This window comes from Solanum pennellii, chromosome 5 (assembly GCF_001406875.1).
Source record: "Solanum pennellii chromosome 5, SPENNV200".
NCBI lineage: Eukaryota > Viridiplantae > Streptophyta > Magnoliopsida > Solanales > Solanaceae > Solanum > Solanum pennellii.
Window position 1 is genome coordinate 2,809,544 of NC_028641.1, and position 17,643 is coordinate 2,827,186.

Genomic DNA, 17,643 nt, shown 5'->3' on the forward strand with positions numbered 1-17,643 from the left:
AATAATTTTTTTTTAAAAAAAGCAACAAATTCTTATAGTTGTAGGACCATTTTGCTAAAAAAAAATGTTTGAAAACACAACACAGAAATTATTTGCCAAAAATTTTTTTAAAAAAATCCTTTTTCAAAATCCCAAAATTCCAATGTTTAGGGTTCTTCCCTTCACTACAACTGTGCACCCTTGTGCAATTGCAGCTCCAAGGTTTCTTTAAATCCACTCAATTTTACCTAAAACATGAAGTATTCTTGAAAAAAAATCATTTTTTTTGTTAAATACTGATAAAGATTGCTTTTTTATGAGTTTTGATCAGATTCTGTGTGGAAAAAACACTCAATTCCACTCAGAAGAAGGATAAGAAAAAAGATTCTTGAAAATTGTGTTTTTTTTTTTGTTAAAAATTGTTTTTTTTATGAGTTTTGATCAAATTGTGTATGGAAAACCACTCAATTCAACCAGGATGAAAGAACAGATTCTTGAAAATTGTGTGTTTTTTTTTTTTGTTAAATAGTGATAAAGATTGTTCTTTTATGAGTTTTGATTGATATTTTTGTTGGAAAATTGAAGGTTGGTTGTGAAAATGTCTGCAATGGCCACCAAGAATGCAGGTAGAACAGTGGAGTCATTAGTAGTGAAGCCACCAGCACACCCCACTTATGATTTAAAGGGTGTTATTCAACTTGCCCTCTCTGAAGATGCTGGGGATTTAGGTTTGCTTTTAACCTCTCTTTTTTTTTTTTGGTGTTATGTTAATAAGCTAATTGTGAACTTTTTGTATAATTGAGAGTTGCTTATGAAGTTTGATTGTAGTTTTTTTTTGTGTAGTTCAAAGTTTAAACCTTTTTGTGTATACAATTAACTTATAGGTTTTGTGTTCTTAGAAAGCATTAGGGTTGGGGTGGGGGGCTAATTCGGATTCTTTGTGTTCTTAGTAAGCAGACAACATGAAGATCCATATTTCTAAACAATATATGTAATTGCAGGCACTATCATCAGTGTAATTTGAGTACTGAATTTTAAAAATCTATGTATTAAATAAATCTATTCTTCTGCGAAATGTAGGAGATGTGTCTTGTAAGGCGACAATTCCTGTTGATTTGGAATCCGAAGCTTACTTTATAGCAAAGGAAGATGGGATTGTAGCAGGAATTGCACTTGCTGAGATGATATTCGCGGAAGTTGATCCTTCACTAAAGGTATTGATTTTTTCATTTTGGTTGTTGTGGCAACTGATATTTCTACTTGAATTTATAAAGGGTAATGTTTAATTTTATTTATGTTCGCATTACCAGGTGGAGTGGTTTATAAAGGATGGTGATAAAGTTCATAAAGGCTTGAAATTTGGCAAAGTACAAGGTAAACGAAATGTGAGAAATGCGTAATTAGTAATGAGTTTTTGACATGTTAATAAACTTCGCCTGACTTTTGTAGGAAAGGCTCACAACATTGTTATAGCTGAGAGGGTGGTTCTCAATTTTATGCAAAGAATGAGTGGAATAGCTACGCTAACTAAGGTGTGTTTGTCCTCGAGTAAGTAGCTCATCATTAATAAAGATCTGGAAATATAGTCATGAATGGAAATGGTTATTGTCACCGATGAGTTGGTATCAGTATTAAGTGTAAGTCTGAGACTGATCAATTGTTCTATGTCTGAAATTACTGAGTTTCGGTGCAGAACATGTGTTGATCCTAGACATTCCTCTGTGATATATAAGCTACCATCGTAGCAAAGCAACTTGCTAAATTCATTATTTTCGCTTTTCTATGAGAATTAGTCTTGGCCTGTGGTAATCTTTATCCATCTCACTAGAAAGTAGAAAGTCAAGATTTCAAGTGTTGCAAACGGATTTCATGTGTTTGTTATAAGGCTTGTGAGAATTCACTCTTTTGTGACCTTAGATGGTGCCTGAACTACATATTGGAAACGATTTTGCAATCAGTCTATGAGAAAGAGTCCTCTGTTTAATACACACAAACACAAAACTATACACGTGACATTTCTAAAGTTCCGTAGATGGAAATAAACTAACTAATGTGAGGTTCAACTAAAGCATGCTAGTCCAAGATGTCATGAAGTTTATTGTCTTTCCTCTTTAGTAGTGATTAGAAGATACTAACTTTTTTTATATTTGCAGGCAATGGCAGATGCTGCACACCCTGCTTACATATTGGAGACTAGGAAGACGGCTCCAGGATTGCGTTTGGTGGATAAATGGGCGGTAAACATCTACTCACCAATATCATCTAACACGTATGCTTTGTCTTGGCTAACTTTTTTACTTGGCTTTAACTAAAGGTATTGATCGGTGGGGGTAAGAATCACAGAATGGGATTATTTGATATGGTAATGATAAAAGACAATCACATATCTGCTGCTGGAGGTGTCAGCAAAGCTCTAGAATCTGTGGATCAGTATTTGGAGCAAAATAAACTGCAAATGGGGGTTGAGGTTGGTCCTACATATCTTTGGATTAAATTCTAGAATCGTGCAAATTTTCTGATAACGGTCCTTTAAAATATGTTCAATTTGTGGTAATTCATGGCAGAGCTCTAAACCTTTTCTCCTATCCAACAGGTTGAAACCAGGACTCTTGCAGAAGTACATGAGGTTCTAGAATATGCAGCTCAAACAAAGACTTCATTGACTAGGATAATGCTGGACAATATGGTTATTCCATTATCTAACGGGGATGTTGAGGTATCCATGCTTAAGGAGGCTGTAGATTTGATTAAGGGGAGGTTTGAGACCGAGGTACACTTGATTTCATTTTCATTTTTGACTGCTTCGCACAATTGTCAGCATAAGAAGATTAATGTGATGCAATGCCTTGACTTTTCTCTGTTGTAAGATATTCATTATTGGTCACTAGACTTGCAACAAATACTTACAGTTTTGTTCTATGGTTATTGAGATTGTGAAATGTAGTGACATATGAATTTTCTCAAGGCAACATGCAAAGTATCTTTTCTTATTTTCTCTTAGCCCTATCATATTGTTGTGGTCTTAGAGACAATGCAAGAATGAAATGATTAGACCTCTGGTATTTCCTCCAAATAGCTTAAATATCATTTGGTTAAAAGTTTATCTAGATCAACACTTCGCCTCAGCAGTGCTATCTAAAGAGTGCAGTCGTTCGAACTGAATTCTTAAAGTCAAAAGGAAGGGAAAAGAAGCCTTCAAATTAAAAGGCAGGGACTATGGAGCGTTGAAAGGAAGCAAGAACATATCATGTTACTTTTATCTGCTTATATGAAGACACTTTAGCCCGATATATCCTGGTAAGACGAGAATATTGCTATTTGCCCTAATGTTCCTTCATGTACCAAGGAGGTGTAAGCCTTCATGTCATTTGTGAGATCTTTTTTATCGATTTAAACATGTAAGAAGCATAGAAGTCGCATGGAAGCTCGATTTTATGATTGAAATACCATTCACAACTCACAAGATACCACTGTTTGGTTTTCCCGTTTATTATTTGTTCAAGTATATCTTGTGGTGACCTGATGTTTTGGCTATAATGGTGGCAGGCGTCAGGAAATGTTACCCTTGAAACAGTGCACGCGATTGGACAAACTGGTGTTACCTACATTTCTAGGTATGCATTTCACTCTTTCTATTTCAGAAGATATTCGAAAAAGAAGTGGAAGTTAATATAAACAGGAGAGACTTCTCGGTTTGTGTTGCTTCTACAACCGGGAAGTCTTCCTTTTCCTTCTAGATATTAAAATGAGAAACATGGTCAATGAGGATTCATATAATCAATCTCAAGTCGTTAAGGAGTGAGGCGTATGTTGTTTGGATTTCATACTGGGAGGAAGTCTGATATTTGTTTCGTCCAGTAACGATATTTTGATAAAAGTATCTGTCTTTTGTTTGTTTTGATACTTAAATCATACATTTGAATGTTTGCAGCGGTGCCTTGACACATTCTGTGAAAGCACTTGACATTTCTCTGAAAATCGACACAGAGCTCGCCCTTGAAGTTGGACGGCGTACAAATCGAGCATGATCATCGATTATACTTTGTTGTAGACTCAAAAGTGTAGAACCAGCAGTATAGCACAATGTGAAAATGAGATTCATTGTATACTAATTCAGAGTATCCCTGTTCAATCAGACAAAAAGATATAAGTTTCACCTATAGCTTGCTGTCATAATTCATAAATTGGTTACAATGAAGAAACCTGATTTATAACCTTGGTGATGTAAGGTTGTGCTTTTCCTTGAGCCAAGATCTATCGAAAATAAACTCTCTACCTCTGTTCTTTTATGGATTCGATGTACTACATGTCATGAATCAAAATGAAGGAGAAATGGATGGCTGACAAAAATTGAATGAAAAATAAACAAGTAAAACATGGCTAGGATAAATTGATTCATACATTGTCTACTTTGTAGATTTTACATTGGCCTGTACTTCAAGGTAGAAACCTTTAAGCTAAAACAAAAATGCCTAAACTTTTAACCTCAACAGTAAAACAATGTAAACAATGAGAAAAGGGGAAAACTTGATCTGAAGAATTACAACACTTGCTTCTTCAATTTCTATAAGCAATTCCCTCAAGGAAAGCCAAAACAAGAATCAAATGCAAATGCAAAGAAAGGGTGAGAACAGTTTAGTGGACAAAACTGATCATGCTGCTACCTTCTTTCTAACGAAACGTTCTAAAGATTTTGGAAGCTGAGTTTCCTCGGTGGGTTTCCTCTTCTTATTCGCGTGTTGCTCCAAGAAAGGTTTCTTAGCTTTTTCAACAGCTTCTTGCTTCTTCTTTGCAATCTTACTAGGCTTGCTTCTACCTTTTGTTTTCTTCTTCATATGAATATTTTTAGCTTCCTCGATAGCAGCTTCCATTTCTGCTTCCCTATCCTCCTTTGATGGCTTTTCCTTCTTCCTTTCTGGTCGCACTGAACCAATCTTTGTTGGATCCAACATGATAGTCTCTGGAGGGAGCTTATCAAGAAGAGAGCGGATTTCCTTCTCTCTTCTTTGTTTAGATGTTTCAAACGGATTTGCCACCCAAGAATCAAAGTTGGGTTCTCCGGATCCTGGAATTAAGATAGAAGACCAACCCATCGAGTGTCCTATGCCTAGAACATCTTCGTATGGTCTGAATGTCACCTTCTTTACTTGGTATCCTTTCGCAACAGAGTGGGTCATATAACGGCTATAATTCTGGGATCCAGAAAGATCTCCATAAACTTGTACAAAAGATCCGGTTGCAGTAGCAAGCAAACCTTTTTGACTAAAATCCAAGGACTTGCAGTGACCTGTTAATGTTTGTAGAACCTCAAACTTCCTCAAATCCCAAATCTTTATTTTCCTCTCCATACCAGCAGTTGCCATTAAATGCCCATTAGGATGGAATGCCAGAGCCGTAACTGGTCCAGGATGACAAAGCATCTTCACAAGGGGCGCAGCACTTGTAGGCTTCCACATACTGACCGTGCCACCAGAATGGCCCACAGCAACCACACCGTTGAAGGGATTTACTTGCATGACATCAGTACGACCCAAGCCAGTTCGAACATTAGCTACCATCTGTCCAGTGGTAACATCCTGATAATGCAGCTGACCAAATTTGTTTATAGAAGCCAAAAGGAAGTGATTCCTTAAAAACTGAAGCTTTAGCACAGCACCATGTTCCTGGAATTCAAGAAAGATCATACGGTAACTCCATTTGTACTTGCTAATTTGTTAAAAACCTAAGCAATAGGGAAATGCAAAAGATAAGCATGCATTTGTTACGACAATAGCATCCTGAAATAACAATAGACCACATGGAATTCACACAAATTTCCTTTTCTAAGGCAGTAAACTTTAAAAGATCATTGTTTTGTTATGGAGGTAACATTATTATAAAGAACTAAAGAACAATTTCCTTTTTGTTGACGCAAAAAGACAGCAACAAAAGGTAAGTTTCTTGCAACTGCCCAAAGGAACAGAAGATATGCACTGAGAAGAGTTCTATTTTTAAGACGAAAAAAAGTTTAGAAGAACAACAAACAAGTACTAAGTGATCACACAATAGCTGACACCTGCCCCTTCCAACCATTACATAGATTAAAAGAAGTGTCAAACAAACAATGCACCAGCTGAATACTCGTGGAAAATTGGAGGTATGAGAAGGGCACACATACTATAGAACACAAGTTGTAACAACTATACATGTAATGATCTAATTGTCTAGACAACACAAGGCACAAGGCATTTACAGGTCAAACTAACCTTCATGCAGTGGAGCTCCGTGCCTTCTCTATTGTATATATACGGGTACCTGTGACATGGCAGATATTTAGGTTCACCAAACAAAATCTGTCAAATTTATGATGGACACTAATTAAAGGATGAATTCTATGAATTGAAAGAATGTTGGAAAGTGGAATATAAAAGGACATGCACAAAATCGCTGACGAAATTATTGAGCTTGGCAGAGGATCCAGCAGAAAAATTCGAGTGGACACGAAGAGAGAAGGAAATGCTAAAACAAGTTCATCTGAAAGTCATCTTTTCATAGCCGGATTGAAACCAATTCTGAGATCCATGAGAACATTTAAGAAGAGCATAGGAACTGATTCTATACCCGGTGAAACATAACCAAAGGAATAGAGGGCCTTTGAAACCCTTCTTACAACACATTACAATCAAGAAATTTGGACATAAAATGAGTCATACTTCTTCTGAGCAGCAGCGAAAAACAGTTCATTATGCAAGAATACTACATCACGCACTGTTTCCCTGACCTGCAATAGAAACATAAGCTATAAGCAAACCTGAGCATCAGAAACTGGTGAGAAACTACATAATGCAAATGTAATAAAAGATGGGTTTTTTTTCTATTTTTAAAAAAATGCCAATGTAATACAAAACTTCATTTCAATGATGTTGTGTTATAGGATAAAATGATGCTGACACTTCTCGATAAACTAAGTTTGATATGTGATTCTGAAATTAATGATACTAAACTGTCTAGCTGCAAGCTAAGAATACCCCATGTTAAATGGACTGTTGAGTGTGACAGACATCCTTGAAACCTCTCAAAGTAAAACCCTTGACCCCTTTATTCAGTATAACAATAACATCAATATGCTTGCTTCATATAATCTTTTTCACGAATAAATCAAACAACAATAAATACCTGTAGTTCTTTAATGGCGCTCATGTTTTTCATATCTACAATAGCAATGTGACCCTTGCGTCCAGCTGCAGCCATGTAGCGACCGCTAGGGGTGAATTCAAGAGTGTAAGGACCAAAATCTGCAAAATACAAGTCAACTGATGTGAAACAGTGAAACTACATTAAACCATAATCTATGGAAGCATAAAAAAGCAAATAACAGACAGGAGACACAGAAAGGACTTGACTTGAAAGCTATTGAAAGACGGAAATTTTTAAAAGCCTCCCATAGCATGTTATGAATCTGACCCCAACACTGTCAAGGACTGTTAAGAACAGTTTAACAACATATGCATAATTCCGTCCATATTGCCCCCCCCCCCCCCAAAGAAAGGTTTCATAACAAAAAAAAAAGCTAGGCATCATATTCGATCATCTAAGTGAAGTTTGTATTGAGAGGAGAAATGAATCACTTTATCATCAAAAGTTAATAAGATGGATGATGCAGGCTAATCATCGAATATCCGTACTGGTAAAATATCAAGCACAAAAAAAATGAGGCAAAAACTCAAAGGTAGAAAGAACTGAAAATAACAAACAGAAGATTACCACCACCACCACTTATTTGAGAAAACTGAGTATGAAATGAAGTATATAGCATGAATACTTTAGACCAAACATTTCATAACTATTTCAAAATTCTTTGATAAAGCAAAATAAGTAGGTTCTCATCTTCATCTGCTTCCATTAGTGAGGCTATTACTAAGATTCAAAGAATTGTCTGAGGAAAATCTCAGATGTAACGATGAGAAATGACGTAAAGCAGTTACAGTTGCTAGGGATGAAGCATACTATTCTGCTTACAAGTTTAAATGGATAAACATGCATGACATGACAAAATTCCATGATCATCAAAATGAAAATGAAACAAAGACCAGCAACTTTGCATCTTTTTCAGTAGTTATATATAAGCAAAATCTTCCAAAATCTTAACCTGGTAAGACAATATCAAATTGTTTCCTGGAGCTCAAAATGTCAACTTCACTGGCAATTGCGTCCTGCTTTATTCTCCATGTCTTCTCAATACCATCACCCTCTAGATAACCACCCTCACTTGGCATAAGCCACTGACAAAAGCAGAAGAGTTAGAGATTCAAACAAATCTCAGTGACAGGCATAAAATTGTACACAGTTGATAAAATAAATTTGAAGTTGTTAACAGAGGCAACTCAATATATGCTATTTGACCTAGGTTTTCTGGAATTGAGTTTAATGAAAAATACAAACAACAGAAAGAGAACAATCTGGTGCGGGAAGGTGGGTCCATTGGGGTGGAAGGAGGGAGCAGTAAGGGCAGTAGAATACATCTACTAGTTACAATGTGAGAAACAAAAGTAGTGATATGCTTCACCAATATTATGTAGATGTCTAGAAAATTAAGCTAAACTATCAGAACATAGTCTAGACACCTTCTCAGCCTTCGCAGCAGCTGCTGCAGATTTTCCAAATAACTCTTCTTGCACAGCAAGCTGACCCTGTAATTTTTTATCTTTCAAATCCTGCAAATTGTTAGAACTAGCTATTTAGCATATGATCATCAACGAAAAGAAAAACTGACCAGAATTAAAGTTAAAAGCTAAGAAGTTCAGAAATCTTAACAAACTTCAGTACCTTCAAATTCGCTGCTTCGCCCCTAAGGTATTTCTTTTTCTTCATATCCATCTCTTCAGAAATGACCTGCCAATCAAGATATCGAAAAGAATCACTAGGCAGTTGAGTAAGGATAAGAAAGCAAATGATCGAGTGCTAAAGCTTTTTATTCATATTGATGTGCTTGATACTTCTAATCAAGAAATTTTGGATCTAATAACCAATTGTGATCCTTTTGATCCTATAACTATTTCATTTCACAAACAGCATATTAAGGAAAATCCCCTTTTCCCATAACAGAACAACACCTAAACCCATCTTATATTTTCACTAGGAAATAACAGATGTAACTGGAGAAAACCATAAGAACAAAAGTTCCCACCTTGAATTACTCTGAAAGAAAGATAAAATCACCACATGAAATCCATGTGTAAATAGTGTGGTGGACTGAGCAAACTTGTAGGAACAGATCATTAAGTTCCAACAAGCCATAGCTCAAGTTTCGAACACTAAGGTCCAATACTATTGTAAAGAAAGCAAAGTCCAGAAATACACTAAAACACGGAAAACATTTCCTCTTCTCAAAATAAGCATAAGCGATCAAAACAGAACAACTTCTGTGTTTGATAATGATCATAAACACCATATATAACCCATAGTTTAGCCCATTCCAACTACTATTTCCAGATATTCAAAATTGTATCAGTTTCCTTCAAATTACCAGTGAACATTAACTAAAAGCTGGTTAATTTACACACAAACCACTCATAGATTCTGATGAAGGAACTCATTTCACCACTTCTAACATTCAAATTAGCTCGGTCAGTTAGAATGCAAGCAAGAATACAAAATTACACACCAAACCCCTTAAAAGAAGAACTGTATTAGCTAACTATCCGCCGTGTTCAATCTATAACAACATCTCATTCATCCAATACAGATATCAATAGAACAAAAGATACAGAAATTCTAATTGTAATAAGTCGCCAAGAACAAATTTTTCTAACACTTAATTCAAAAAAATCAACTTTCTCAGCTACCCTTTACGCCATTTTGTCTGTAAATTTGAAAAGTAGTACAAAAAAAAAAACCACCTCATCTGTAGCAGGAATACTTTCCGTATTGTCCACCTTCACCACCATCTTCGCTCCTGAAAATTTCCTCCGAAGCTATGTGAACGGAAAATAAATTATTTGAGATTACAGTGGGAGCTCCGCCGTCGAAGAACCGCCGGAAATTGACGACGGCAAGGGTTTAGGGTTTAAAGTTTTGGGGGAATAAAGGGTATAAACTACTAGTACTAGTAATAATAAAATAATATAAACCAAACAAGCCCTTAACTTTCTTCACATAACACTTTTGTCCTCAAAACTTCTAACAATAGCACTTAACTATCTTTTTTTTATTTCACACGAGTTCTATCGAAGTCGAACTATACTATATAATTTTTCTTTGTGATTAATGATTTCATGATAATGTTGATATGGCAAATTTTCGAAACTATGTTCCTATCTCGGGAGCTCAAGCAAATAGAATATAGTGTATTATATAAATTTGTTATGTATACAGATTGATATAATAATTACGATAAAAAAATTAAGTGTATGATTAATGAAAGATAACTATTCAATATATATCCTACTAATGTATGTTAACAACTTTATTTGTAAAAAATAATATAATTTTGGGTATTTTGACAATTAAATTGCTATCATGTTAATTGAAGGACAACTTTCACATATAGCAAACAAAAAATTCATATTTGTATGCTATAGCAAAGTTTGCATAATTGCGCTCCATAGCAAACATAAAATTGTATAATTCGCTATACATATACATACAATTGTATAATTCGCTGGCCTATTTCGCTGCAATTGTATAATTCGCTATCCTATATCACTGCGATTGTATAATGCAGAATTGTATAATTCGCTGCCTATTTCGCTGCAATATTTTTATAATTTGCTTTGCATACAGTTGAATCGAATTAAATGTATGTATATTGCATAATAATAAGTGTATAGCAAGAAGATATATGTTTTTCTCTCGCTTTATGCAAAAACAGAAACACAATATATACACTTCTGTTGTATAAAGCTAGAGAAAATTGTATTTCACGGCAATTGTATAATTCGCAATTGTATAATTTGTTGGCCTTTTTCTCTGCAATATTTGAAGTATTAAGTGTATAACACGATGATATATATTTTTGCATGTGTATATACAATTTTCTCTCGCTTTATACAAAACAGAAACAGAATTTATACACTTCTGTGTATAAAGCGAGAGAGGCGAGCGAGAATGGAGAGTGGCGAGCGAGATTTTGGGGAGAGAGACGCCTGACAAACTTTAGCTAATGTTTGCTATGGAGCACAATTAAAGCAAACCCTAGCTACTCCATTTATTTTAAGTTATTAGTTTGTTATTATATACAATTTCCCCTTAATTGAAACTATATCTCACCAATTTAATTACGATGGCCCAATAGATGAATAGGTTGGTCCATTTTTAGTCCATTTTAATTAAAAGTTAAATCAACTTTTAGTGCATCACATGGGCTGATTTTGCAAAATTTGCTTTCAATAATTGAGTTGCTTTTATCAAATGTTCAATTTGTAAAATTGAGTAATATATTAGTAGAAACTAAGCTAGATTAAGGAGATAAACTTTATTAAATAAAATTGTATTTGGATTCATCGGAAGAAAATGTGAAGCATTTCGTCAATTACAACATCCTTTGTTTATGAGTGTTTTGATATTCATTGGGGTTAAATTTTTCTTCTCTATAGTAGTACCGTGATATTTGAATACTTGTCTTGATCGAGTCATTAAGGAGGATGTTCACGTAAAAAAAAAAAACACAATCAGTGAGGTTTAACTTTTTATAATATGTTGGTTACTATTTTTAGTAGGTTATCAATTAATAATTGTCGAGTTACATGAAATCATGAATAACAATAAAAACGTTGACTTGCAATTAGAAAGTCACAAATTCAATCGTAAAAACTTCTTGTAAAAATAAAAAATAGAGTTACATATAATCAACACAATCTGAATAAAATATGAACCTTCTCTAAAAAAGAACCGCACAAAGCAAAAACTTAATATATCAGACTATTTATTTACTATTGACGATATAAATATTATTAACACAGTGTATAATACTTAAAATTCTTACAAAAATGAGTAAATAAAAGTAACTCTAAGCTAAGATTATTCTTGTGACTTATTCACCAATTAGGCTGCTATAAATCTTTTTTTTTTTTTAAGTAAAACTTTTTCTAATAGTCAAAAAAAAATCAAATAGCCACCTACCCATTAATATCAAAGAGCTATGCATTTAAAATTCCTTTTTTTGGCTGTTTTTTTTTTTTGTTAACCTATTAATGTTTTTCTCTTTTTTTTTTTTCATGGGACCAACATTTACATCTAATTGATTAAGAAATATAGCAACTAATGAAAAAAAAATATTTCCAAAATTGGCAAATAAGTATTAGGAAAATGAAATGACATATAGCTTTATTGAAGTCCCATTATTGAAAAGTCAAAATCATGAAACAAAATTGTAGACCACCACTTTACTTAATGTAATAAGTATAATAATTTTATAAAATGTCATTAAATTTTGGTAATAATATATAAATATGTCATACATTAATTCGTATTTATGTTTTTAACTTTGGACGTGAATAATCAGGCTCTTAAATTTATATAAAATTAAATAAGTAAGTACGTACGTCCTGCGTGATATTGTACACGTAGAAGGTGACTTAGGACACAAATTGGCTACATATGAAACATATGTCTAATTATTTAATTTTATACAAATTTAAATATTTATTTATGCACACTCAAAATTAGAAAACATAAATACATATCGAAACCAAACTAAAAAGATACATTTATTTATTATCAAAATAAAATTTTTATTACATTCATTTTACTTATTATCTAGCAAAATGAGGATTAGTTTTTAACCCCATTAATTTCTTGAATAGAATCATTAAAATTTAGAGGATAAAATTTACCCTTCTATAAAGTTCTAAAGAGCACTAGAAAGAAAATCCACTACAACTTTATATTTAATAATTAAAGCATTTAGTCAACAAGTAAAATGATTGCTACAAATTTGGGCAATTTCCTTTTGTCCTAAAATATTTAAACTATATTTAGATTTTACTATACATTTATTAAAAATAAATTAGCAATGAATAATTTTTATCGCTAAATAATAAAAAAATATCACTAATCCTTTAATGATATCAAAAAATTATATTAGTTACTAACTATTTAGAAACAACTTTCTTAATTCTATATTTAAATAAATGTACTTTAAATATTGGCTCTAATAAATGTAGGTGGGTCTAAAAAAGTCATTTGATTTGCAAATTCTTAGATACACCCAAATTTATTTTTTTATTGAAATGAGAAATTATAATAAATATACCTCAATACACCCACATGGGAATATTTGACCAAACAATATAACTAGCCCATGCTTAATGAAATAAAATAATTTTATGTATGGGTAGAGAAAAAGGGAAAAAGTTGAAAGTAAAGAAAAAGAAATGAAAATGTTGAAAAAAAATAATTTAAAAGGTTTTGTATTAGGATGACTTAGATATATTTCTTAATTAAATAAATTAGTCCACATAATGTATTTTTATGTGATTACTCTATTCGTTTCATTTCATGTGACATTATTTTAAATATGAAAATAAAAACATTTAATTTTTAATATGAATTTGTGTATAAATTTTTTAAATTTTTTTTGAAACTAAGTTAATGTTTTACCATATTTAACTTACCATATTTAAAATATATTATATAGATGATAATATATATATTATAATATATAAATAAAATAAAATATTTTATGATTAATATACTTTAATATATATATATATATATATATATATATATATATAAAATACGATAAATAATTTGAAATAACGCATATTATTTAGGGTTGTGGAGGGCGTGGGGTTTCAATTCACAAGGAAGTAGGAATTTGGTAAAGATTATTTAAAGACATTAAAAGGAATAAATGTACTTTTATAGGACCCATTTTGTAACACTAAATTGACAAAACATATAATATAAAATAACTTGTAGAAAAAAAAAAGTTACACAAAATACCAATACCCTCCACATGGTAATGAGTCATGGATGATCATGAAGATTTAGAATTTTATTTTAGTGTCCATTTCGATTGTTTATTTATGTATAATCTCTTAGCAGAAACATCGATAACTTGATAATATTTTCAGTCAACTTACACGTACCTCGAGTATACTATCATCTTAAACATACTTGTTACTATATCTCTTAACAAAAATACATATTATTCCTTCAGTTATCTAGATATATCGAATATGATCTCCCGAAGTAAATTATCTAATATTTTGTATATATTAGAAATGGAACCCTAATTTTCAAGAATTACACTCATCACTTTATTGACCAAAGACCACTTTGCCAAAAATCTATCTTTTCAATTCCTTAGTTGTAAAATGACATGTTGAAGAAATGATGTGTAACCTTTTTTTTTTGTTTGTATAAATTAAAAAAAAATTTGTGGGGTGCTTACACCTAACCATCTAGAATCCTAAGCAATATATTTGATTTTATACATCTCAACTCAAATCCCAACAAAAAGTAGGGAACAAATTGACAACTTCCAAGTTATTTTGTGAAAGAGAAAAAATTGAACAAAGGGGATGGAATACCACAAGTTATGTCTCCCAAACAAACATAGTAAAAATGAAAGTGGATCGAGAATAATGAGATATCAGTTTTAAGTCTTAATAGAAATAAAAAAAATACTTTATTTAGAGTTTGATGAATAGAGTTATTCGATATTGGTCATACTGTTGATAAATGATGATAAATACTCGTAATAGTTTAGATATATATTCAAGCTGATTTGGATATTACGATAAAATAAAAAATAAATTTGTGAAATTAGGGAATTTTTTTTATGAATTATTAATCAAGAAAACTCCAAGAGGAAAAAGAGTACAACAAAAGGGGCAAGAAATGGAAGAAAGCACACATAACTTGACAGTTGACACACAAATGTCTTCTCACCAAACCGAAAGCCTAAGTTAATCTATATATATATATATACGGAAAATGCACAAGTACCTCCTCAATTTATGTTCGAAATTCCAAAAATATATTTATACTATACTAAGATCCTATTACACCGCTGAACTTATTTTATAAGTAATTTTCTACCCCTTTTCGGCCTACGTGGCACTAGCTTGAAAAAAAATCAATCAGCATTGGGCCCACAAGATAGTGTCACGTAAGCAAAAAAGGGGTAGAAAATTATTAATAAAATAAATTCAAAGGGGTAATAGGACCTTAGTATAGTATAAGTGTGTCTCTGAGATTTCGGGCATAGGTTGAGGAGGTATTTGTGCATTATCCTTATATATATATATAGTCATGATAAGTCGATTTTTGCAACTATATTCATAAAGCTAACTATATGATGTTTGTATATCTAAATTCTCATATATTGACCTTTAATTAGTTCAAAGATAGACAAAACGATAAAATTTCATTCTATATGTAACGAAGCTAATTACGAGGTTTGTATATTTTGACCTTAAATTAGTTAAAGGTAGAAAAATCTATAAAACTTCATTCTATATTCAACAAAACTAACTATGATGTTTGTATATCTCACATGCATATTGACCTTTATTTAATTAAAGGGCAACTTTTACATATAGCAAATAGAAAATTTATATTTGTATGTTATAGCAAAGTTTGCATAATTGCACTCCATAGCAAACATAGAAACGGTATAATTCGCTATACATATACAGTTGAAGCAAATTGTATAAAACGAAGTGTATAAAACAAGATAGAGAAAGACACTTGGACAGAAAACTGTATAAAAACGAAGTGTATAAAACGAATTGTATTATTATAAGTGTATAGAACGATTATATACAATTTGAATTTGTATAAAATGAGAAAGAGAGAAAGAGAGACTTGACAAGGAATATACAATTGAATCGAATTGTATAAAACGAGAAAGAGAGAAATTGGATACAATTTGAAAATTGTATAAAACGAGAAAGAGAGAAATTGGATACAATTTGAAAATTGTATAAAACGAGAAAGAGAGAATGACAAAAGAAACTGGGCAGCGGAGTATTTTTATTGTATAATTATAAGTGTATAGGACGAAAATATATGTACTTGCATGTGTATATATAATTTTCCCACGCTTTATACAAACAGAAACGCAATTTATACATTTCGCTTCTGTTTGTATAAGTGAGAAAGGCGAGGGTGGCGAGCGAAATCTGGGTGAGTGGCGAGCGAGATCTGGAAGAGGGGAGAGAGGGGAACAAAAATATATGCATTTATACAATTTTCTCTACTTTATACAATTAGAAACAATTTTTATACACTTGTGTTTGTACAAAAAGTGAGGAAGCGAGCGAGAGATTGGAGGAGAATGGCGAGCGAGATATTTGGGAGAGAGGCGCCTGACAATTTTTTTGCAAACGTTTGCTATGGAGTACAATTAAATCAAACCCTAACTACTCCATTTATTTTAGGTTATTAATTTACTATTATATATAATTTTCCCTTAATTAAAAGGTAGACAAATCGATAAAGCTTCATTTAGGCTCTCTTTCTTAGAGAAGTACCACAAAGGAAAATAGATATATATACTCATATACACAACACTATCAGTTTAATTTTTATTTTTTTGAAAAAAATCAAATAATTAATTTTCTTTTGACTTTTAATATATACTTGTCAACTAATATTACTGATATACCATACATGTTATATATATTATATTCCACGTTCATATAGTATAAAATATATTAAGAAATTAAAAGTGTCCCAAATAATTCTCAAAAGGTGGATAAGTAAATTACGAATATATATTTTTGAAACTAACCATGCATGGATAGTATACAAATATGTTACGATAGATGGACAAAAATAAATTCTTCAAAAAATAGTTGCATGCATTATTTATAACAAATATATAAATGAGGTACAATTTTTTTTTAAATGTCTTTTTCTGACATGTTATATAATATATATATATATATGTATATATATATATAATAAATAAATAAATAAGAATTATACGTAATGTTTTTGTTGCACTCACTGAAACATGAGATTAGTAGATGAAATGAAACGACAAATTTTGGACTTATTAGGTGCAAAGTTAATTTATTTACTGTATTATTGGACATTACGTATACAAGAAAATTCTTTTTTTTCCCCCTAAAAATAAATTAACTCAAAAGATAAGANACTTGGACATGAACTACTGTCATCCACATAAAGAGATTAATGAAAAAGTATAGATAATATATAATTCTGAATATTTATTAAGATAATTTAAGTATATATTTTTTAGTTGTAAATTAAATGTTTAGACAATTATCAATATCAGATAAGTGTTATATACATAATACATAGAGTATATAAACGATAATATTAAAAACAAATTTCTATCTATGAGCTATGTTAGCTTAATTAGAATATGCACGCCATTTTCATCGTTGTTATCGTTTTCATTTTCGTATTTTTTTTAAAAAATTGTTTTGAGATTTTTACGAGTTAAGATTCTATCAGAAATAGTCTCTCTATCTTTACAACTTATACGATATGAATAATATATTTTGTGTATATTATATCTTCTTCAGACTCTACTTCAAATCCATTAATAATATATTAAAATAAAAAAACAAATTGATAAAATTAAAATCCCATACTTATCACGTTAATTATATATATATATTTCTTTTCACATTTGTTATGTGAAAGAAATATATGTAAGTAATTATACCCTATATTTTAATTTTGTGAAAGCTTAATTCGACTCAA

The 17,643-nt window shown here is 31.6% G+C and overlaps 2 protein-coding genes across 3 annotated transcripts; one reads left to right on the forward strand and one right to left on the reverse strand.

Annotated features, from left to right (window-relative positions):
* Window positions 1-43: 43 nt before the first annotated feature.
* Window positions 44-4,254, forward strand: LOC107020914 (nicotinate-nucleotide pyrophosphorylase [carboxylating], chloroplastic). 2 transcript variants are annotated; one of them, XR_003578490.1, is made up of 11 exons: window positions 44-201; window positions 565-707; window positions 1,060-1,193; window positions 1,290-1,353; window positions 1,429-1,511; window positions 2,133-2,216; window positions 2,294-2,446; window positions 2,573-2,749; window positions 3,079-3,276; window positions 3,526-3,593; window positions 3,911-3,978. XR_003578490.1 is itself a non-coding variant. In XM_015221442.2 (10 exons), the coding sequence occupies exons 1-10, from the start codon at window positions 65-67 to the stop codon at window positions 4,005-4,007; spliced, it is 1,140 nt and encodes a 379-aa protein (XP_015076928.2). In that variant the 5' UTR covers window positions 44-64; the 3' UTR covers window positions 4,008-4,254. The 2 variants fall into 2 exon arrangements, 1 of the variants encoding a protein (XP_015076928.2); XM_015221442.2 differs by lacking the exon at window positions 3,079-3,276 and having other exon boundaries at window positions 3,911-4,254.
* An 87-nt stretch (window positions 4,255-4,341) lies between these two features.
* LOC107018485 (probable U3 small nucleolar RNA-associated protein 7) lies at window positions 4,342-10,187 on the reverse strand. The gene is made up of 8 exons (XM_015218980.2): window positions 9,858-10,187; window positions 8,785-8,850; window positions 8,583-8,672; window positions 8,108-8,240; window positions 7,135-7,253; window positions 6,672-6,739; window positions 6,225-6,273; window positions 4,342-5,642 (listed from the first exon to the last, which is right to left on the reverse strand). The coding sequence occupies exons 1-8, from the start codon at window positions 9,903-9,905 to the stop codon at window positions 4,632-4,634; spliced, it is 1,584 nt and encodes a 527-aa protein (XP_015074466.1). The 5' UTR covers window positions 9,906-10,187; the 3' UTR covers window positions 4,342-4,631.
* Between the last annotated feature and the right edge of the window lie 7,456 nt (window positions 10,188-17,643).

Coding starts and splice junctions, on each gene's coding strand:
- LOC107020914 (XM_015221442.2), top strand. CDS start 65: ATGTTTGAAAACACAACACAGAAATTATTTGCCAAAAATTTTTTTAAA. Junction 1,512..2,132: donor GAATAGCTACGCTAACTAAG/GTGTGTTTGTCC, acceptor TTATATTTGCAG/GCAATGGCAGATGCTGCACA. Junction 2,217..2,293: donor GTTTGGTGGATAAATGGGCG/GTAAACATCTAC, acceptor CTTTAACTAAAG/GTATTGATCGGTGGGGGTAA.
- LOC107018485 (XM_015218980.2), bottom strand. CDS start 9,905: ATGGTGGTGAAGGTGGACAATACGGAAAGTATTCCTGCTACAGATGAG. Junction 7,254..8,107: donor ATTTGATATTGTCTTACCAG/GTTAAGATTTTG, acceptor TGTATTTTGCAG/ATTTTGGTCCTTACACTCTT. Junction 6,274..6,671: donor TTCGCTGCTGCTCAGAAGAA/GTATGACTCATT, acceptor GCCATGTCACAG/GTACCCGTATATATACAATA.